The sequence below is a fragment of the Cryptomeria japonica genome, chromosome 1, assembly GCF_030272615.1.
Source record: "Cryptomeria japonica chromosome 1, Sugi_1.0, whole genome shotgun sequence".
NCBI lineage: Eukaryota > Viridiplantae > Streptophyta > Pinopsida > Cupressales > Cupressaceae > Cryptomeria > Cryptomeria japonica.
The window spans coordinates 635,288,246-635,305,521 of NC_081405.1; the positions used below are offsets into that span (position 1 = coordinate 635,288,246).

Here is a 17,276-nt window from a genome sequence, read left to right on the forward strand (position 1 = left end):
TACTTTTCTCTATTATGAGGAACCAAACTGTCCTGGGTTGCCCCCATTGCATTGCAATGTTGAAATGGATTGTGATCAGCAGATATGGATATTTCTTGTCCATCATAAGGAAACTCGACACACTGGTGATACGTAGAAGGTACTGCTTGCATTTCATGTATCCAGGGTCGTCCTAACAAAATATTGTAGGTTAGATCAATATCTAAGACCTGACATATAATATCCTTTTGTACTGTTCCTACTTGAATAGGTAATATCACTGTGCCTTTAGAGGACCTTTCCTCATCATCATATGCTTTTATGGTAATCTTTTTGCAGGGATCAATAGATTCTTCTGAGAAGCCTAGTGCACGGATAAGCTTTAAAGTACATATATTAAGTCCGGCTCCTCCATCTATTAAGACTCTCTTTACTCGGTGTTTGCAAACAATGACTTCAATATGAAGAGGGGTATTATGTGGATGACTCAAGGAAGTATTATCATGGTCTGAGAAGGTGAGGCTATGAGGTCCTGTCATATGGGCGACCATGGTTTGAAATTTGTCTGTATCCAGATTTTGAGGTACATTTGTTTCTAATAGCGCTTGCTCTAATATGTCTTTATGCTTTGGTGATAGTTTCAATAATTCCAGGATAGATATCTGAGCTGGAGTCTTGCGTAGTTGGCTAACCAAGTCATATTGGATTTTTGGTGTGGTAGTTGTAGGTGCAGTATGTCCCTTCAAGACATATTTCTGAGTTTGGGTTGTTACATTGACCGATTCATGATCACGCTGATCTCAGATGGTGATGACATTTACTTGATGATCTTCAGCTGATATGTGGTTGATGGTGTTGTTGTAGATGTGATTAATACGAGCTCCGCGTGTATCATCTGAAGTGGATGCTCCATCTTTGTTGTAATTTGGGAGGGGATTTTTAAAGGCTCCGTGATCACCATTTGTTTTGAGACTATCCACCGTTAAGTCTCCTCGATCAATCATGTCCTGCACTATGTGTTTCAATCTCATGCATTCGTTTGTTGTATGACCCTTGTTGCGATGGAAATCACAATAGTGTGAATCATTCCACCAAGGTGGTTTGATTGGGGGTTTATAATTGTTGATTGGGGGCAAAGACAGAATCTTGTTTGCCAAAAGTTCTCTGAATGCGGATTCTAATGATTGTCCCAGTGGTGTGAAGATACGCTTTTGGAAATTGTTTGTGTTGCGTGAATTGGTGTTAGGTCCTGGATTCATGTTTTTGCTTTGAGTATCGTTGGTGTTGTTTGTGTTGAGCTGTCCTTGATCAGTGTTTGGTGCATATGTGTTAGCATTTGGTGCAGCATTTTTAAGATTTTTCGTGCTCTGAGGATTTCCAGATAATGCAAGCACTGGTTGCTTAGATTTGGGATCATATGATTCGTTGTTGCCTTCATTTTTTTTTCGAGTCCAAAATTGAGATTTGTCAAGGTTGGTGTTGTTCTGGTTATTGTAGTTTGATGAGTTTGTTCCTTCCTTGTAGAATTTGAGTGTGCCCTTTTTGACACATGCTTCTTCCACTTGAATGCCATTTTCAATTAATTTAGCGAAAGATCGTATGCATTGAAGTTTTAGTCTGTAACTCATCTCGCCATTCAAGTTATCTATGAAGATTTCCATTTTCTCCTTTTCAGGAATATCTCGGGGATATCTGGAGACCATGCGTCGCCAGCGTTGAAGGAATACCATGAATGTTTCGTTGTTTTTTTGTTTGGTATTGCAAACATCTAGCATGGTTATGGCATGTTGGATGTTGTAGGAATAGTGGGTTATGAATTTGTTAACCAACTCATCAAATGATCTGACAAGTGGCGAGATTTTGGATAACCATTCCATGGTTTGCCCTCCCAAGCTTCTGGGGAATAACCTCATCAAATAGGTGTCATCATGAGCAAATTCAAGGCTCAGCGTGCAAAATTCCCGAACATGATCTCGGGGATCACTTTTCCCATCATATTTATCAAATTTGGGAACGTCTGAGTTTGGAGGGAAAGGCACCATGTGCAAGTTTCTGTCAAATGGATAAGGACATATTTCATTTAAAGAGTACCGCACTGTTGTCTCTTGTTGCATATCCTGTATTTGTCTTTGCAGCATTTGCATTTGTTGAGTAAGGGCTGCCAAAGGTATATTGTCTTGTTGAGGAAAAAGTTCTTGCCTTGTATTGGTTCTCAGCTGGAAAGGTGTGGTAAATGGTATATGTTGCTCTGGTGTTTCTAGCTCAGGTATACGCATTTCTGGTATGCGTTGTTCTGGAATGTGTTGCTCTAGAATATGTTGTTCAGGTATGCGAGTTTCTTCTTCTCTGTGTTGTTCTTGATATGTATATTGTCGAGATCCAGTTTGAAAAATGTTTGGATCGAAATCTTCAGAAAGTTTAACGCCTTTGCTTGTAAGCATCAACAGATATTTTTCTTTGTCATTTTCCATGAGTTTTTCAACAAGTTTTTGGAAGGAAGGATTTTCTTGACATTCCCGAAAAAGGGCCTCAGTAATTTCCGGTTCTTCTACGGGTGGAACTTTGAAAGGATTTGATAATCTTCGGTTCATACTGGACTCAGCGTGTGTCTCACTTTGTTTGTTACTTTGAGAGCGAGTAACAGGCATTTTAGTAGAAACTTTCAGTGATGAAAGGAACAAAAGCCTCTTCGATGTGTTGCTCGGGTGTTGGTGGTTCTGGTCGAGATGTGTTATATGTGATGCACTCGTCGGGCAAGAATGCTGGGTTGATTTTTCCTCCGCGGTTTATGGTTTGATTAAAAGCAGACTTTTGACAGTATGCTCTTATTTTCAAAGGTTCTTTGTCAAATTCGCTAGATTTGTTTTGGATATAACGTTTGACGTGATGAAGGAATACCCGATGAGATTTGAAGAGTTGACGATTGATGTATAAAAACTTATTTCTCTTGATGAATTTGGAAAAACTAGGTTGTTGTTTCTTCAACGTGATGTTACGATAGAGGTTCTTTCTTTTCAGAGTAAGGGGATTAGTCATGCATGAGTGATCAATGGTTTCCTTTGATTGGTTTGGATTCAGTTGATTCTTGTTTTTAAAAATTTCAAATCTTACTCTATCAGAGTGAAGGTTTAGATGCCCCTTCACGACAAAGCATGTCAAATGATATGGATAAAAGCTTCCCGATCTGAAAACTGGATTTGACAATTTGAGAATTTTGAACAAGTGTGTTTTGAGATAGAAATTCGTAAGATGGTAAAGGATTCTGTTGATACTGATGATGAAATTTTCGGATTATGATAGGAGAGACGTTCTCTATTGTGCGAGTCGTTTAGGATTCTAACAACTTTTGTTTTGACACAAATTTTGCTCAAGAAATAGGTTTTTTTGATTTGTTTGTCACTCTGTTTTGATGAAAACTGATGTTTGACGAAAAAGGCTTCCAAAAATGTTTTTGAAATTTTCAATTTTTTCTCGGTTTTCGCTCTCTGTTTTTCGGCCTTGGATCACGCGCTAGAACAAAGTCTACATGCGCTACTGAATTTACTTGATGCGCTAAAAGAATGAGCACACGCGCTAAACTGCCCCTAGACATGCGCTAAAGTTTGGACTTTCTGAAAAGGGCGGTCTAACAGTTAAAAAAATTTATGCGCTATCCTGGGTCTTCGACGCGGTAACTGTTCAACCTTATGCGTTAAAATTTGGCTTCCACGCGCTAAGCTGTTTCTTCTATGCGCTAAAGTTAAGACTGTTGAAAATTGTTGTTGAATTGTTTGGAAAAGCTACGCGTTATACTAGGCTTGTCACGCGCTAAATTTTAGACTTTATGCGCTAATTCTTGGTTCTTACGCGCTTAGATGTTGCTTCCACGCGCTAAACTGTTGTTGGGATGCGCTAAAGGACTTTTCACTGTTTTGTCTTTAGATGGAAACGCTACTGTTTTAACCCTACGAGCTAATTTGAGGTTTGGATGCGCTAATAGATGCACTCCACGCGCTAATAAGTTGCTCTTATGCGCTAGACTGCGTTTATTTTCCTTTGTTTCGGTTTTTGTTGATTTTGAAAGTTTTTGTGGATTTTTCAAGCTTGATGGATGATTTTCTGAAATAGTAAATGCAAGCACAACACAAAAAGTACAACCATTTTGCCTAACCTAACAAAAAGTGTATGTTCTTGCGAGGATGTGTTCAAATCCTCAATGTTTTAACAGGTTTGGATACAAGTAAGACACTTCAGAAAGATTCGTTAGTCAAGGGTCATAAATAACATCATAGCCCACTAGTCTCGATACTCCGTCAGCTCAAACAGCCGTGTCACCCCCTAGAGGGCACCCGTTTTTTTGCCTTTTGCCAGAAATTAACTCAAAGTGAATCGCTTCACAGTTGAGTAGTTATCTTGGGAAATATATGGTGAGTAATATTGGGGGCGGATTCTTCTCCACCCTTGCACTATGATGTTATAAATGTCTGGTTACTGACTCGGCTCAAAGTTTCTATTTCTATGGTTCGTAATCAAGCTTCCCGTTCGGCCGTCAGTGATAAACTCCCTCAGGAGGCTTCCCAACCTTTAGAACAAAGGCTTTACGTATCTCGAGGATACTGGGGAAGGCTAATCACTGCGCGCAACCATTGAAAAGGACTTTCATCACTTTCCACATTTGATTAGAGTGGGTTGGAATTCTTGGCATCAAAGTCATTCCCCACTTAGGTCGTTCCCTTCACACCGGCCATAAACGGCTTTAAGAGTTGATTGCAACTCCTCGGGAAGGCAGGCCTGTTAAAGGATGTAAATGCTTGAATTTATAGAAAGCTGTAAGAGTGGGCTGGATTTTTGATCACCCAGTTAAGGGGAGAGCATATTCCTTCCACTTTCGAGACAAAGCAATCAATTGGGTTTATTTTATCCTTTCAAATCAGTGATTTGCTAAAATCTATGTAGAGATGTTGCTCCACAAAAACATGATGTTCATTTTATTTTAAAAGAATGATTTTCTGATCTATGAAAAGGAAATGGTCAACAAAGCAAATTTTCGATTTTGCGGTCAACAAAAGAAATCGGTTAAAAGAAATGGCATCCGCTCCACCTGCAAGAAATTTGTTAGAGTCCTGCAAGCAAACCAGAAAAGGAAAATGTTAAAGAATTTGGGGGACTTCCACAAGTCTAAAAACTTCAGTTCGGTTACAATAATTTTTATTTTTTATTTTTTTTTGTATGTGATGCGCTACAGAATGGGCTGCACGCGCTACAATAAAAACTGGATGCGCTAAACTGATGTTCCTCTGCGCTATACTGTTGCCTGGATGCGCTACTCTGTGGTTTGGAAGCGCTACTCTGTTTTTTTTCTTTCCCGCGCTGAAACCTGCAGGAAATTTAAAAATTCGATGCGCTAACTTTTGAGTTACATGCGCGGGATGATGGACTATAAGCGCTAAACTGTGGATCGTATGCGCTATTCTATTTATTGAATGCGCTACTCTGTGTTTCGCCCGCGTCGAGACCTACAGGAAAATGTTAGAGGGGTCATGCGCTGAAGAAAGGACTTCACGCGCTAGAGTTGGCCCCTACGCGCTAAACAGTAAGCGGGATGCGCTAGACTGTTAACCAGATGCGCTATGAAATGTTTCCGACGCGTCGATTCTTGTTTCCCGCGGACCTGCAAAAGTCATTAATTTGAAAAACCAATTTGTTATTTGGGGTCAGGCCCCACGGTGGGCGCCAAAAATGTATGCGGAAAAAGTGGGATGATAAAACTTAATATGTGAAAATATTGCTAAATGACTTGTCCACACACACACACAGGACTTCTTGGTGCAAGCTATGGAGTAACAAAGTATTACTCAGCTTCCCAAGGTGGGTCCCATGGTTCTCTATCTTACAATGTCCCTCAAACCAATGTTTTTGCTCTCAGATCACTGAGCAAAATGGTTTAGGGATGGCAAATGCAAGAACGAGAGATGCTTTGATAGATTTTAGTATGAGATGCATTCTAAGCTATGCATGATTTTAAAATGCAATAAACTAGATGATAAGATGACAAGATTAGTATGAATACTATCCTAACATGATATATTAGTCTATGATTGAGCTAAAATGATAAAGAAATTATTCTAAACATGCATATTTAGACTAATTCCTGATTTAAAAGAGAGGCTAAAATGATGAGCATATATGAAATGAGAACTTGAATGTATTTGAGCATAAGTATGATACTACAAATTTGGGGGATGGTTTTTTTTTTAAATGGAAGAATGAGAGCTCTATTTATAGCACAAATAGGGCAATGGATGGTCAAGATTGAATGGTTTAATCAAGGGTTGAGTTTGAAAGTTGGGGATCCATGTGCACAATTGGCACCAATGAAATGGTGACAAGTGTCAACATAGGGTTGGGTTGAGAGAAGAGGTTGGAGGCATTAAAGGCCTGAGAAGACCTCATGGTTATCTAAAGGCTAAGGGTCAAGTCTAAGTTAGGCTTACCCACTAAATTAAGAGTTAATCCAAGGATAAACCTTTGTGCAAATGATTAAGAGATAATCATGGTCAAAGCATTAAAGGTCTGATGAGACCCTTGGGTTGAGTAGAGGTTGAGTCAAAACAAATGTTTTAACCATGTAGGAGGGTTTGAGTTAACCATTAATGGTTATTGGAGACTTTGGGGATTAAGTGGTTGAAGGTTGAAAGCCTTCAATGGTTTTCAAAGACTTTGAGTCATTTAGTGGATGAAGGTTGAAAGCCTTTAATGGTTATCAAAGACTTTGAGGTTTTGAGAAGTGACTTCCCTTTGCTTAGGGATGTGACAAAGTTTAGAGGAGGGGTTAGGTTAATTAGAAGCGATTAGAAGATTCTAGAAGGGATTAGAAAGGGGTTTGGGATTTTGCAAGTGGATGGAGGGATAATAGGATTTAATTGAAATAATTTAATTCAATTTGGTTGCCATTTGGAGAAATTAAATAAATTAGATTTATTCAATTTAGGATAACTATTTAATTAAATTTGAATTTAATTAAAAGGGGATAGGGAGATTTAATTGAATAAAATGATTTATTCATTAAATGGTATAATGAATTTAATTTAAATAAATTGAGTAATTTACTTAATTAAATAGAAGAAGGTGGATAATTTAATTAAATTGGATTTAATCAAATAGAGAAATGAACATAAAATATTCATTTAGGAATATGGTCATTTTTATACGTCTACATTTTGCCCCTCTTTGAAGTGACGTGTGTGCACATGTTATTTCAAAGAAAATGATGTTTTATCATGATTTATGATCAAATGCAATTTTTTTTGTCGCTCTTTTGATTTGTCAGTCGTGCCCCTATTTTAATTTGATGCATGATGCCCCTCGGGAGATGAATCAATTTTTTTGAAAATTTTTGATTTGATTGGATGAGTTGTGTATGATGTGTAGGATTTCGTGCATGTAAAATATGTGTAAATTGATTCATCTCCCGATAAGTTACAAATGGTATGGTATAGGGGAGACCGCGACCATATTACAGGTCCATTTGGCTAACCCTAATTTCATTTTCCTCCTATAAAAGGAGAAAAGGGCTTGATTTAGATTCATTTGTGCTTTGTTGACTTTGGAGAAAGAGAATTTGCTCTGGAGAGAAAATGCCTATTCCTTATCACAGACACCGTTTCGAGCGCATCCGGAGGTACCGGAGACCTGTAGCGCGTGGACCAGCAGTAAGTCAACGTTTTTTACCCTTTTTTGATTTTTTGTTTTGTCGTTTTTAGTTAGTTTTTGAATTTCAAAGTTCGGGTTTAACGTTCTAGCGCGTCTAGGGTCTAGAGTAGCGCATACGAAGTTTAGAGTAGCGCATCGAGTTCAAATTTAGGGGTTGCGTCCGAAAAAGATAGGTTAGCGCATAAAATTATTAGGTGAGTGCGTGCATGTAGAATAGCGCATGGAAAGTGTTGGGTAGCGCGTCGCGTCAACAGGTTAGCGCGTAGGGGTGACCTAGCGCATAGGGGCCGCAAGGGTTCGCATAGGGAAGGGGGTTTAGCGCGTAGGACTAACCTAGCGCATAGGGCTAAAAGGGTAGCGCCTAGGAGGTGTAGATTAGCGCGTAGGCAGAGTCTAGCGCATGGGGTGGTTTAGATAGCGCGTAGACAGAGTCTAGCACATAGGTTAGATAGAATAGCGCGTAGGAGAGACAGCCTAGCGCATGGGTGTGTTTTAGCGCATTGAATATCTATTTTAGCGCATCTGAAAAATTTGGCCGATTTGAAAATTTGTTTTGTTTGGCTGTCGTGTTTTGATGAATTTATTCAATATGAGTGTTTGTATAACTTGTTTTGATTTGCGATTTTCTAAAGCCATTGTTTGAAATTTTCTAAAGCCATTTCAACAAACCCATGTTGTACATATCCTTCGATCATGGCATTCCATGAGACCACATTTCTTTGAGGCATTTTCTCAAACAAGATCTAATACTTCTACATTTTGCATACAACATCCAAAATTCCTCAACATCTAATAAAATTCCTCTATCCTTTATGCCTTGAGGGATATCCATACCCTATTCCAAAGCTCCCATTTTGGCATGGGCAGGGAGGATGCTTCCACATTTTCAATACGTCTACCAAGGCAATGTAACTACAACATCTGATAATATTTATCTATGCCATATGCTTTGATGAATGTACCTTGTTTCAAAGCTACCATTTTGGCACGGAATGGAAGGATGTTGACAAAAGTAGTAAAATTTGACTTCATGCATGTCAATTGCATTTGCTTGAAAAATCTATACCTAAAGCCTTTTGTTGGGACCTTGAATACCCTTAAGAAACCCACCATCAACAATCCACACAATAAAGAAAAAATTACAAGCTTAGCTCGCAATATTAAGTTAGAAACGATGTTCTTTATTATTAGAGTGTATGTTACACTTAACTGTATGGAAAATTGCATATAATATAAATATTGATGTAGTGTATCATAAAATAATAATATGAATAAAATAGACTATAAAAACTAATGTGATGTAATGTAAACAAATTTAAGTATATTACAATATTAATTTGCAATATTTAAAAAACAAAATATTAGATTTAAATAAAATTATGCAATGAATTGTATTGTAGACAAATATAATATAATGTTGTCTTCAACTTTAAGGATTGTGTTGCATAGTTGTTGAAATCCCCTCATACTTGTGCATCTCGATATTTGATTGTGATTTCGCAATTCGGAATTTGAAACCTTTAGCAAGCAAAATGCAAGGTCTTCAATAAATAAACTAAATCCGTGCACTCAACTATAAGTAGACGATATCAAGACTCAAACATACATATCAGTCAAAGGAATCGACTACAATCCACTCAACAACAAAGAAGACATCTATGTAGCTAGCAACAAATGAATTCAATACAACCGACCTCTTAACAAAACTGTGTTCATACATCGTGACACATTTTGCAATTATACTAATATTATAAATCAAATACTTACAATGTATATCTTCTCACATTATATCTTTCTTGAATTGCGCCAGTTGTATATAAAATATCTCACTAACTAGTAACAATTCTACTCAATTCAATCAATATCCCAAGTTAATCATCTCCATACATCCTAAGAACATATTTGTATTACAAAAACATTTTGCATACATTGACGCTTTAAATTACAAGTTGCATCAGTTCATATTTAATTTTTTTTTGTACATTTTAAGATCAACTCAATTATATTCCAAATAATTACTCCTAACAAAGACAACATCTGTTCTTCCAACTTTTGCTTGCCCTCCAATGTACCCAAACATATTTTACTATTGGCACAACCATTGCACCTCACTGGTGCTAGTTATGCATATATGGAAACATTGTAACTTCCTTTCCCAAGAGACGAGGTCTATCAGAATCGATGCATTACGCCGCCTCCCTTACCCTTATGTTGACTAAAGCAAACATTATCACACAACGCAATAAGGTAATTGACATTCATTGATATTTTAACTTACTTAGACGACTTATGAATGCATTTTCTTTAAAACATAACAAACAAAAAACTTATGTTGCTATGCACGTTATTTTCAAAAACTTGGGTATGTGCACGGTATATTTGAACAATTTATTAGATAGACAGTAATTTTGAATAATTAATTAAATATAAATTCTTATATATATACATAATTTTAAGCTAGTTGTTTTTCTCAAACGCTGGCCACATAAAACTCTTCTGTCAAATTAGATTGTGTAGACTCCCTAACTTACCTACAGTGGATAGGGAGCAACACAAAACCTACATATCCTCGAGTTCTTTAGACTGGAGTGAAAAGGAGAAGTTATTCTAATATTTCATATTTCTTGTATCTGCAGATGAAAAAGAATGAATAATAAAGGATAAGGATAAGGTCAGTGAAAATTAATTTCAATACGAGAACTGCATTTCCCAGCTAAATGCACGCTGAAATTTTTCTTCAGTAACTCTTCATGTTTAGTTCAGATTATTTCACCTAAAGAAATCTTCTAATTTTGGATACCATAATAGAACCAACCTCAGTTTTGCCACGTGTTGTCAAAAGCGGTGACATGACAAGAATGAATCTGTGCACAGGACACTAAAATTACACTTTCAAAGCTAACACAGAGGCCTATGATACCTTCCTCATAGAAAAAGGTGATTACATACTAAAACAAATGAAGTTACCCATTTGGCAGACTAGAACATTAGCTAATATTCTGGACAATGACTGGTTGCATTGGAGCGAACAGAAGCCTGCTGGCTGTATTACTAGTAATTTTCATTGTCCTCCAAATCATGTTTAGAAAATTCAGGTAGAGTCAGTAGAATGGATACAAATGTATGATAGATACACCTGAACACATTTAAAGATACACCCCCACACATCTAAACTTCCTATCCTGCCTACTGTACATGATGCTCAGAATTTGTTATTTCAACCTTCCGTCTCTGGAGGATCATAATACATGAGATTCAACTGCATGTTATTTGCATGCTGTCAAGATAGAATTAACCACATGTAGAAGCAAACGAAGAGAACTCGTCTCTGCTGGACTAGTGACAATCATTTGTCTATGCAAATTTTGATATAGCTGTTCAAGAATTGGCCGCATATGTGGTGCAAGTAAATGATCATTTGGATTGAGGGCAAGGGCAGCCTCTCTTATCCAAATCAGCTTTCTAGCCATATCCTTTGAAAGATCACAGCCAAGTTGCTGAACTAGAGCCAAAAGGACTCCTTGACTCAAGGGAAGAGGAATTGTTGACAACAGAGAATGTGGATCAACCTGTTTCAAGAATTAATATCAGTGGTACTTGTGCACAGTTGAGAACCAAATTAATGTCAGTTGACATAAAGTATCATAACCATGCAAAATGGAATGTGTAACACTTGAATGCATACCTGAGAACACAACCATGAAACAATTGAAACATCACTCATTTGAAGAGCTTTATGAAATGCCTCCTCAAATTTGCATTCACCAACCAATCTGGAAAGTTCTTTTGTTGGATCAAGAGTTTCTTCTAAATGTTTAAGCGATATGGCCTGAAAATTTAATGTACTCATTAGGTGATATATATTAATTACATCATCACACACAAATCTATATAGCAAATATGTTCAAATGCCATTATCTCTTTCCAAATCACAGCCTAAATGTGAAACAAACCAAGTACCTTATCAGGCAAACCAATGAGGCCACCATTTCCCTGTTTGGTGTTCAATGTGGGCAGACGTGTTGAACTTGTTCCTGCTCCCTCTGCAAGTGCTAACAGTCTGCGTTGTCCATCTGCCAACTCACCTTTGAGTGCTTGAGCAAGAGACGATGCAGAGGCAACAGTATCCTGGAAGTATGAGTAAGTTATACATCTCATTTTATAAAGACTAGAGCAAAATCATTTGGATCGAAAATGGTGTGCACAAACTTAAGCTACTGGTTTTAGTTTATAAGATTTCCATTTCATACAATCAGCGTATCAAATTATTAGAAAAAAACAGCAGAATTTTAGACACTCACATCATAAATAATGTCATTCACATTAAAAACAGGTAGTGCATAAACGCAATTTCTGCTGCCCTACAATAAAATTGTTTGCTATATTCAAATAATTAACATGCTAAACACCTATATAATATTAGAGCAAACTAGAGTTGCTTGTAACAGTGAAGACAAGCTAAGCAAATGCCCCAGACAAAATGTCACATATGAGGAAATTGAAAATTTTAATAAATGTTTGGGTAAAAATGAAAATCCATGTATGATCAAGGTCCCGTGCATTCCAACCTAACTAGTATTCTGCAAGTGCAAAGTTCATGACAGATATCAGGCAGAAATATGAAAATCATGGCATGGAAGATAATCCTCCAGCTGAATGGAAAGAAGCATGTTTGCAAAGGCAATTTCAAAGTTGATGATCAACCTCACTCCTAGCTCTCCCAATGTTTTTTACAAGCCCTTTAATTTAACTCAATTTTCCCGTGAATGAGATTCCTTTCCTGAGATTTTTTCTCTACAGCTGTAAATCTTGCATATTCTTGATGTCAGGCTAAAATGCCTTCATGAGCACAAAAAATAAGAGTGGAGGAAATGGGTTTACCACCTGCAGTCAGCCTTGGAACTTGAGGAATTGCAAAATAAAAACATGTGCAAAAAAATGGCTGTTGTGAAGAGAATGCTTCCATTTTTTGTGGTTAAGGGGTTGAATATACTGTATTTTTATTTCTTAAGAAAACTTGCAACCAACTACACTAGGATTAAATAAAAATTTGAAGAGCACGTCAGCCCTTAAGAATTCCAGAGATAGCTGCCAGAAAAGAGATGCCTCTAAATTTTGGTAATCTTGGATTTTACCATGTTAAAAGTAAAATATCTCAATACACAGCTTCAGTCGGGACCGACCATAATTCAATAACACCACATCCCACAGGATTAACAAACTGATGAGATGGCTTTAAGAGAACTACGTCAAGCACAACTGAGTTCCTCACTCCATTGCCTATGGTTTGTCCCTCCATCTATCCCTCGAAGAGGCTATATTATGCAGTGAGCCACAGGGACGCCTCCCCCTCCCAAAACCTGCCATTTTCGGGACAGGGACATCTTTGGGATGCGGGGACGGAGTGGGGACACCCCCCTGCCATCCCACCACCACTGCCAGAACACGGGAGACATCCCTGGGATGCCCAAGTGTCCCTCAAACGTCTCGGGGATTAATGAGCATCTCCCATCCCTAGGACACCAAAAAAGTGAGTTTTTTTATTTAAAAAAATCATTTTTTCTCGGTCTACACGCTCTGGCTCAACCCCTAGAGGCATGTGGCCCCCATCAAACACCCTCATGCTCAATAAAACAACACAAGCTCATTTTTCGGTCACATTTGGTTTCAAAAAAAAATTTGCAGCAAAGAGCCAAGGAGAGAAAAGAGTGAGTGAAGACTTAAAGAGTGATATTGGAGGGTTTTGCAAGTGCAAGAAGGGTGAGGGTGGTTTTCCAAGTGCAAAAAGAGAGGAGGATTCCACATTCATTTGGAAGGATTTTTCAAGCAAAAAGTAGGGTTAAAATTTGGTTTCCTTTTTTTTTTTTTCTAAATTTCATTTGAATGCATATGCAAATGCATATTCATACATTTATTTGAATGTAACATTGCTCAGTTTTCATTTTCTCATCAAGATTCAAATTTTATTTTTAAATTTGTTAAATATTAAATAATAAACTAGGTTGAAACTACGCACTTATAGAATCTATATTGTTTATTGCACTATCACAATGAACTCTCATGACATGAGTGATGATGAGGTAGAAGTTCATTCTCATACTGAAACTGAATTAGACTATGAACCTAAAGCTAAGGGGGCTGACCATGGGGCTGATCTTGAAGCCCAAACTAGTTCCATGGCAAGTGCAGCAGCTAGTGTAGAGTGCCCATCCGCAATCTTGGCAGAGTATGCTAAGGGTTCTTATGATCCTAAGTCTCCTCTCAAACAGTTTCCAAGAAAAATACGAGGCCCGTCAAATACAGGTCATAGCACAAGGAATTGGAAATGCAACTTTTGTGATCTAGAATGATTTGGCAGCATTAATAGAGTTAATGCACACCTCCTTTTTATTCAAAGAGAAGGTATAAGCATATGTACTCTATTGGAAAAACCGGCAAACATCAAATATAGAGCTGAGATCAAAAAGCTTTGGGGTGTTCCTAATGATACTGCAGCTTCAATGCCTACTACTTCGTCTCATAGGACACATGTTCAGCAGAGCCAGTCACAAACTTCTAGTCATACTTTGTGGACGAGAGTAGGAATGATGTCAGAACCACCTTCCACTTCTAGTTTCATGACCTATGTAGGAGAGGGTAAAGGAAAACGCAAGTTGTAAAGTAACCCCATAGCTGATTTGTTCAATGTGCAACTCAAGGATGAGATAGATGATGCCATTGCCAAGTTTTTCTTTGCCAATGGCATCCCATTTCATGTAGCTCGATTTCCTTATTATAAGGAGATGATATCGATGGTGGCAGGAAGAGGGCCATCACATTTGCCACCAGGTGAGACCAAATTGAGGACCACAATCTTGGATAAGGACTATTCCAAGATCAATGTTTTCGTGGAGAAGACGAAGGCATGTTGGGTGGAGACTGGATGCAACATAGTCATGGATGGGTGGACAGACATTAGCCATAGTCCAGTTATCAACACCATGGTTACATGTGCAGAGAGCCCATGCTTTCTTAGGGCAGTTCATCGTGCAGGGCATCACAAAAATGCTGATTTTCAGTTTATGGTCCTCAGGGAAGATATTGAGGTTGGGCCACAAAATGTGGTCCAAGTAGTGACAGATGCAACATGTGTGCAAAGCAGCAGGGAAAATTGTTGAGGCAACCTACAGATATATTTGGTGGACTCCATGTTGTGTGCATGCCATGAACAACGCACTCAAGGACATGGGTTAGATTGAGTAGATTAGAGGAGTGGTCAACAATGTGAGAGATGTGCAGATGTTTATCTGCAATCACCACACTTCACATTCACTCAGGAACTTCTCTAAGGTGGAGTTCTTGAAACCTGTTGAGACTAGATATGCATCCTATTTCATTCTCTTGGAGAGAATGATTGAGTTGCAAGAGGCACTACAACTCATGGTCATCACAGCAAATTGAAATTGGCGGGCCGAGTTCAAGACAGTGCATGGGAAGAGGGTGAAGGATATAGTGAAGAGTGATGTGTTTTGGAGTCTCCATCATTGCTCCAGTTTTCCAGGCCATTGGATATGGGGATGGGGATGCACATAACCTTAGAAAGGTATATGAATGCATCGATTTTGTGCTTGACTAGATGAGGGTTGTTGTTGAGTGAAGGACCCAACGTTAGCATTCTACATGGATCATATTCAGCGGAGATGGGATAGGCTCAACACTCCCTTGCATATGGCTAACTATGCATTGAATCTTAAGTGGTACAAGACTAGGCCTAGTAGATGTACACCAATGAAGGATGATGAGATGAAGGCAAGGTTAGGCGCATTGATAAGATGTATGATCCTCATTCGCACTAAGTGGACCAAATTTGCCACTCTTAGGGATTATTTTGATGCAGCTAAGATGGATATAGGAACTATGGCACGAGAGGACAATTTTGTGGTGACTTGTCATGGACAAAAATCTTTGACTACCACTCTAACCATTAATTTACTATCTCAAGTTTCTAGTTTGTTTACTAATTTGCCAAAGTTTCATTAGAAATGTATTTCTTATACATCTTTTCATAACTAGTTTTTCAAGTACTATATGTATATCATGACAGGACCAGCATTTCTGTCTTCTGTTGCCAACCCTCATATTCAATTCATACATTGTAACAACATTAATACTAGGATCATCATAGCATGAGCAATATTTGGTTCAATCTGTAATAACACCATCTCCCAAGTCAATCACACAGTGAGCCTCTGAGAAGGATTGTAGGTAACAATATTGAGGTTGATCCTCCCCAATATTGCCTCAAAGTTGGGAAGGGGGCCTAACACTGCCTTGCTGCCCTTGGAGCACATCATGAAGGGTTTGGCATGAGCCGAGAAGGGGGCCAACCCCACCTTGCTGCCCATGAATCCCCTCATGTGGACCTACCAACATCATCTCCATGATCTCACAATGCAATTGCCAAGGAGTGATAAGATGATATAATATATATATTGATATCAACAAATAATGGATAATCCTTATTAGAATTGAATCTCTAGATGAATTCTACATCTTAGTTCTGTTCTTATTGGGAACCTATCCCAATAGATAAATTGCTCCTTGGCTGCTATATATATGGCCCTTCTAATAGATGCAGATAGAATTCTTTAACTTGTTCAATTTCTTGTCCTGATTGCTGATATATAATAGGAATTTATCTGCTTTAATGAATGGTAATGCTGACTTTCCTGATGCCCCTTCCCAGAATGCAAATCTGCATTATATATCTCTCCCTTGTTATTGGAGAGTCACGTCATATCTACAGTCTACTAGCCACGTCTTCCTTTCAGAAGGTGGCGTCTCTATTTATTGTGACCATTGCACTTGGCTAACTTAACCATTATTATCTTAATGAAATCACCCTTAACAACTGAGGCCATTTGACATAATCGCGCCTCATTAATAAATTAATAATTGTTGGTGACAGGTGTTAATGTAACACAATCCTTAACCCTTCTTAATTTGTTTGCTGCCCAGTTGATTTGCCTATGGATCGCAGTGCACTTATGCATCGATACAGATTTAGGAAAATCAGAAAATGGTTAAGTCTTATCAATAAGACCATTTTCTTGAGCATTGATATCTTCCCTATGGAGGGGCATGACAAAGACCAAGAATAGATTTGATGCAATTCGATGCCATTGAGGTTTCTAAAGTAATTCCCCAGAATAAACAAAAGTAGGCTTATTCCTCACCATAACAGTCAAAATCAAAGCTCCTTCCCAAACAATCATACTCGCTACTACTAGCTATGAATCTAGATAAGTGTATTGATGTCCCCATGGAAGAGGTGCTCATTTGGATTTAGATGCATGCACTTACCTAATACAGTTCTAGCTGGTGGATAAATCTATTCTTGAACTACAGGGTGAAGTCCAAAGTGGGCATTGGGTGGGAAGTCGAATACAAAAGGCAGGTCATCAGGCCAAAGATGACCCTCAACTATCTCGAGTGGGAAGGAATTTCAGCAATGGGTGGTAGACAGTTGTTGGAGTGCACAAGAAAGATCAAAAGGGTGGGTCATTCGCCAACCTAGGAAGAAGCAGAATTAAAAAGCATTAATTTTGCTTCTTCCCTTGATGGTC

The 17,276-nt window shown here is 38.2% G+C and overlaps 1 protein-coding gene across 3 annotated transcripts in view; it reads right to left on the reverse strand.

The window, feature by feature from the left end:
• Window positions 1-10,697: 10,697 nt before the first annotated feature.
• LOC131042443 (enhancer of mRNA-decapping protein 4) overlaps window positions 10,698-17,276 on the reverse strand; it is an 81,494-nt gene continuing 74,915 nt past the window's right edge. For all 3 annotated transcript variants that reach the window (XM_057975719.2, XM_057975718.2, XM_057975717.2), the window contains 3 exons: window positions 11,632-11,799; window positions 11,357-11,500; window positions 10,698-11,240 (listed from right to left, as the gene is read on the reverse strand). In XM_057975719.2, the coding sequence (XP_057831702.2) occupies window positions 10,938-11,240; window positions 11,357-11,500; window positions 11,632-11,799 (615 nt within the window). In that variant the 3' untranslated portion in view covers window positions 10,698-10,937. The remainder of the gene's footprint in view (window positions 11,241-11,356; window positions 11,501-11,631; window positions 11,800-17,276) is intronic.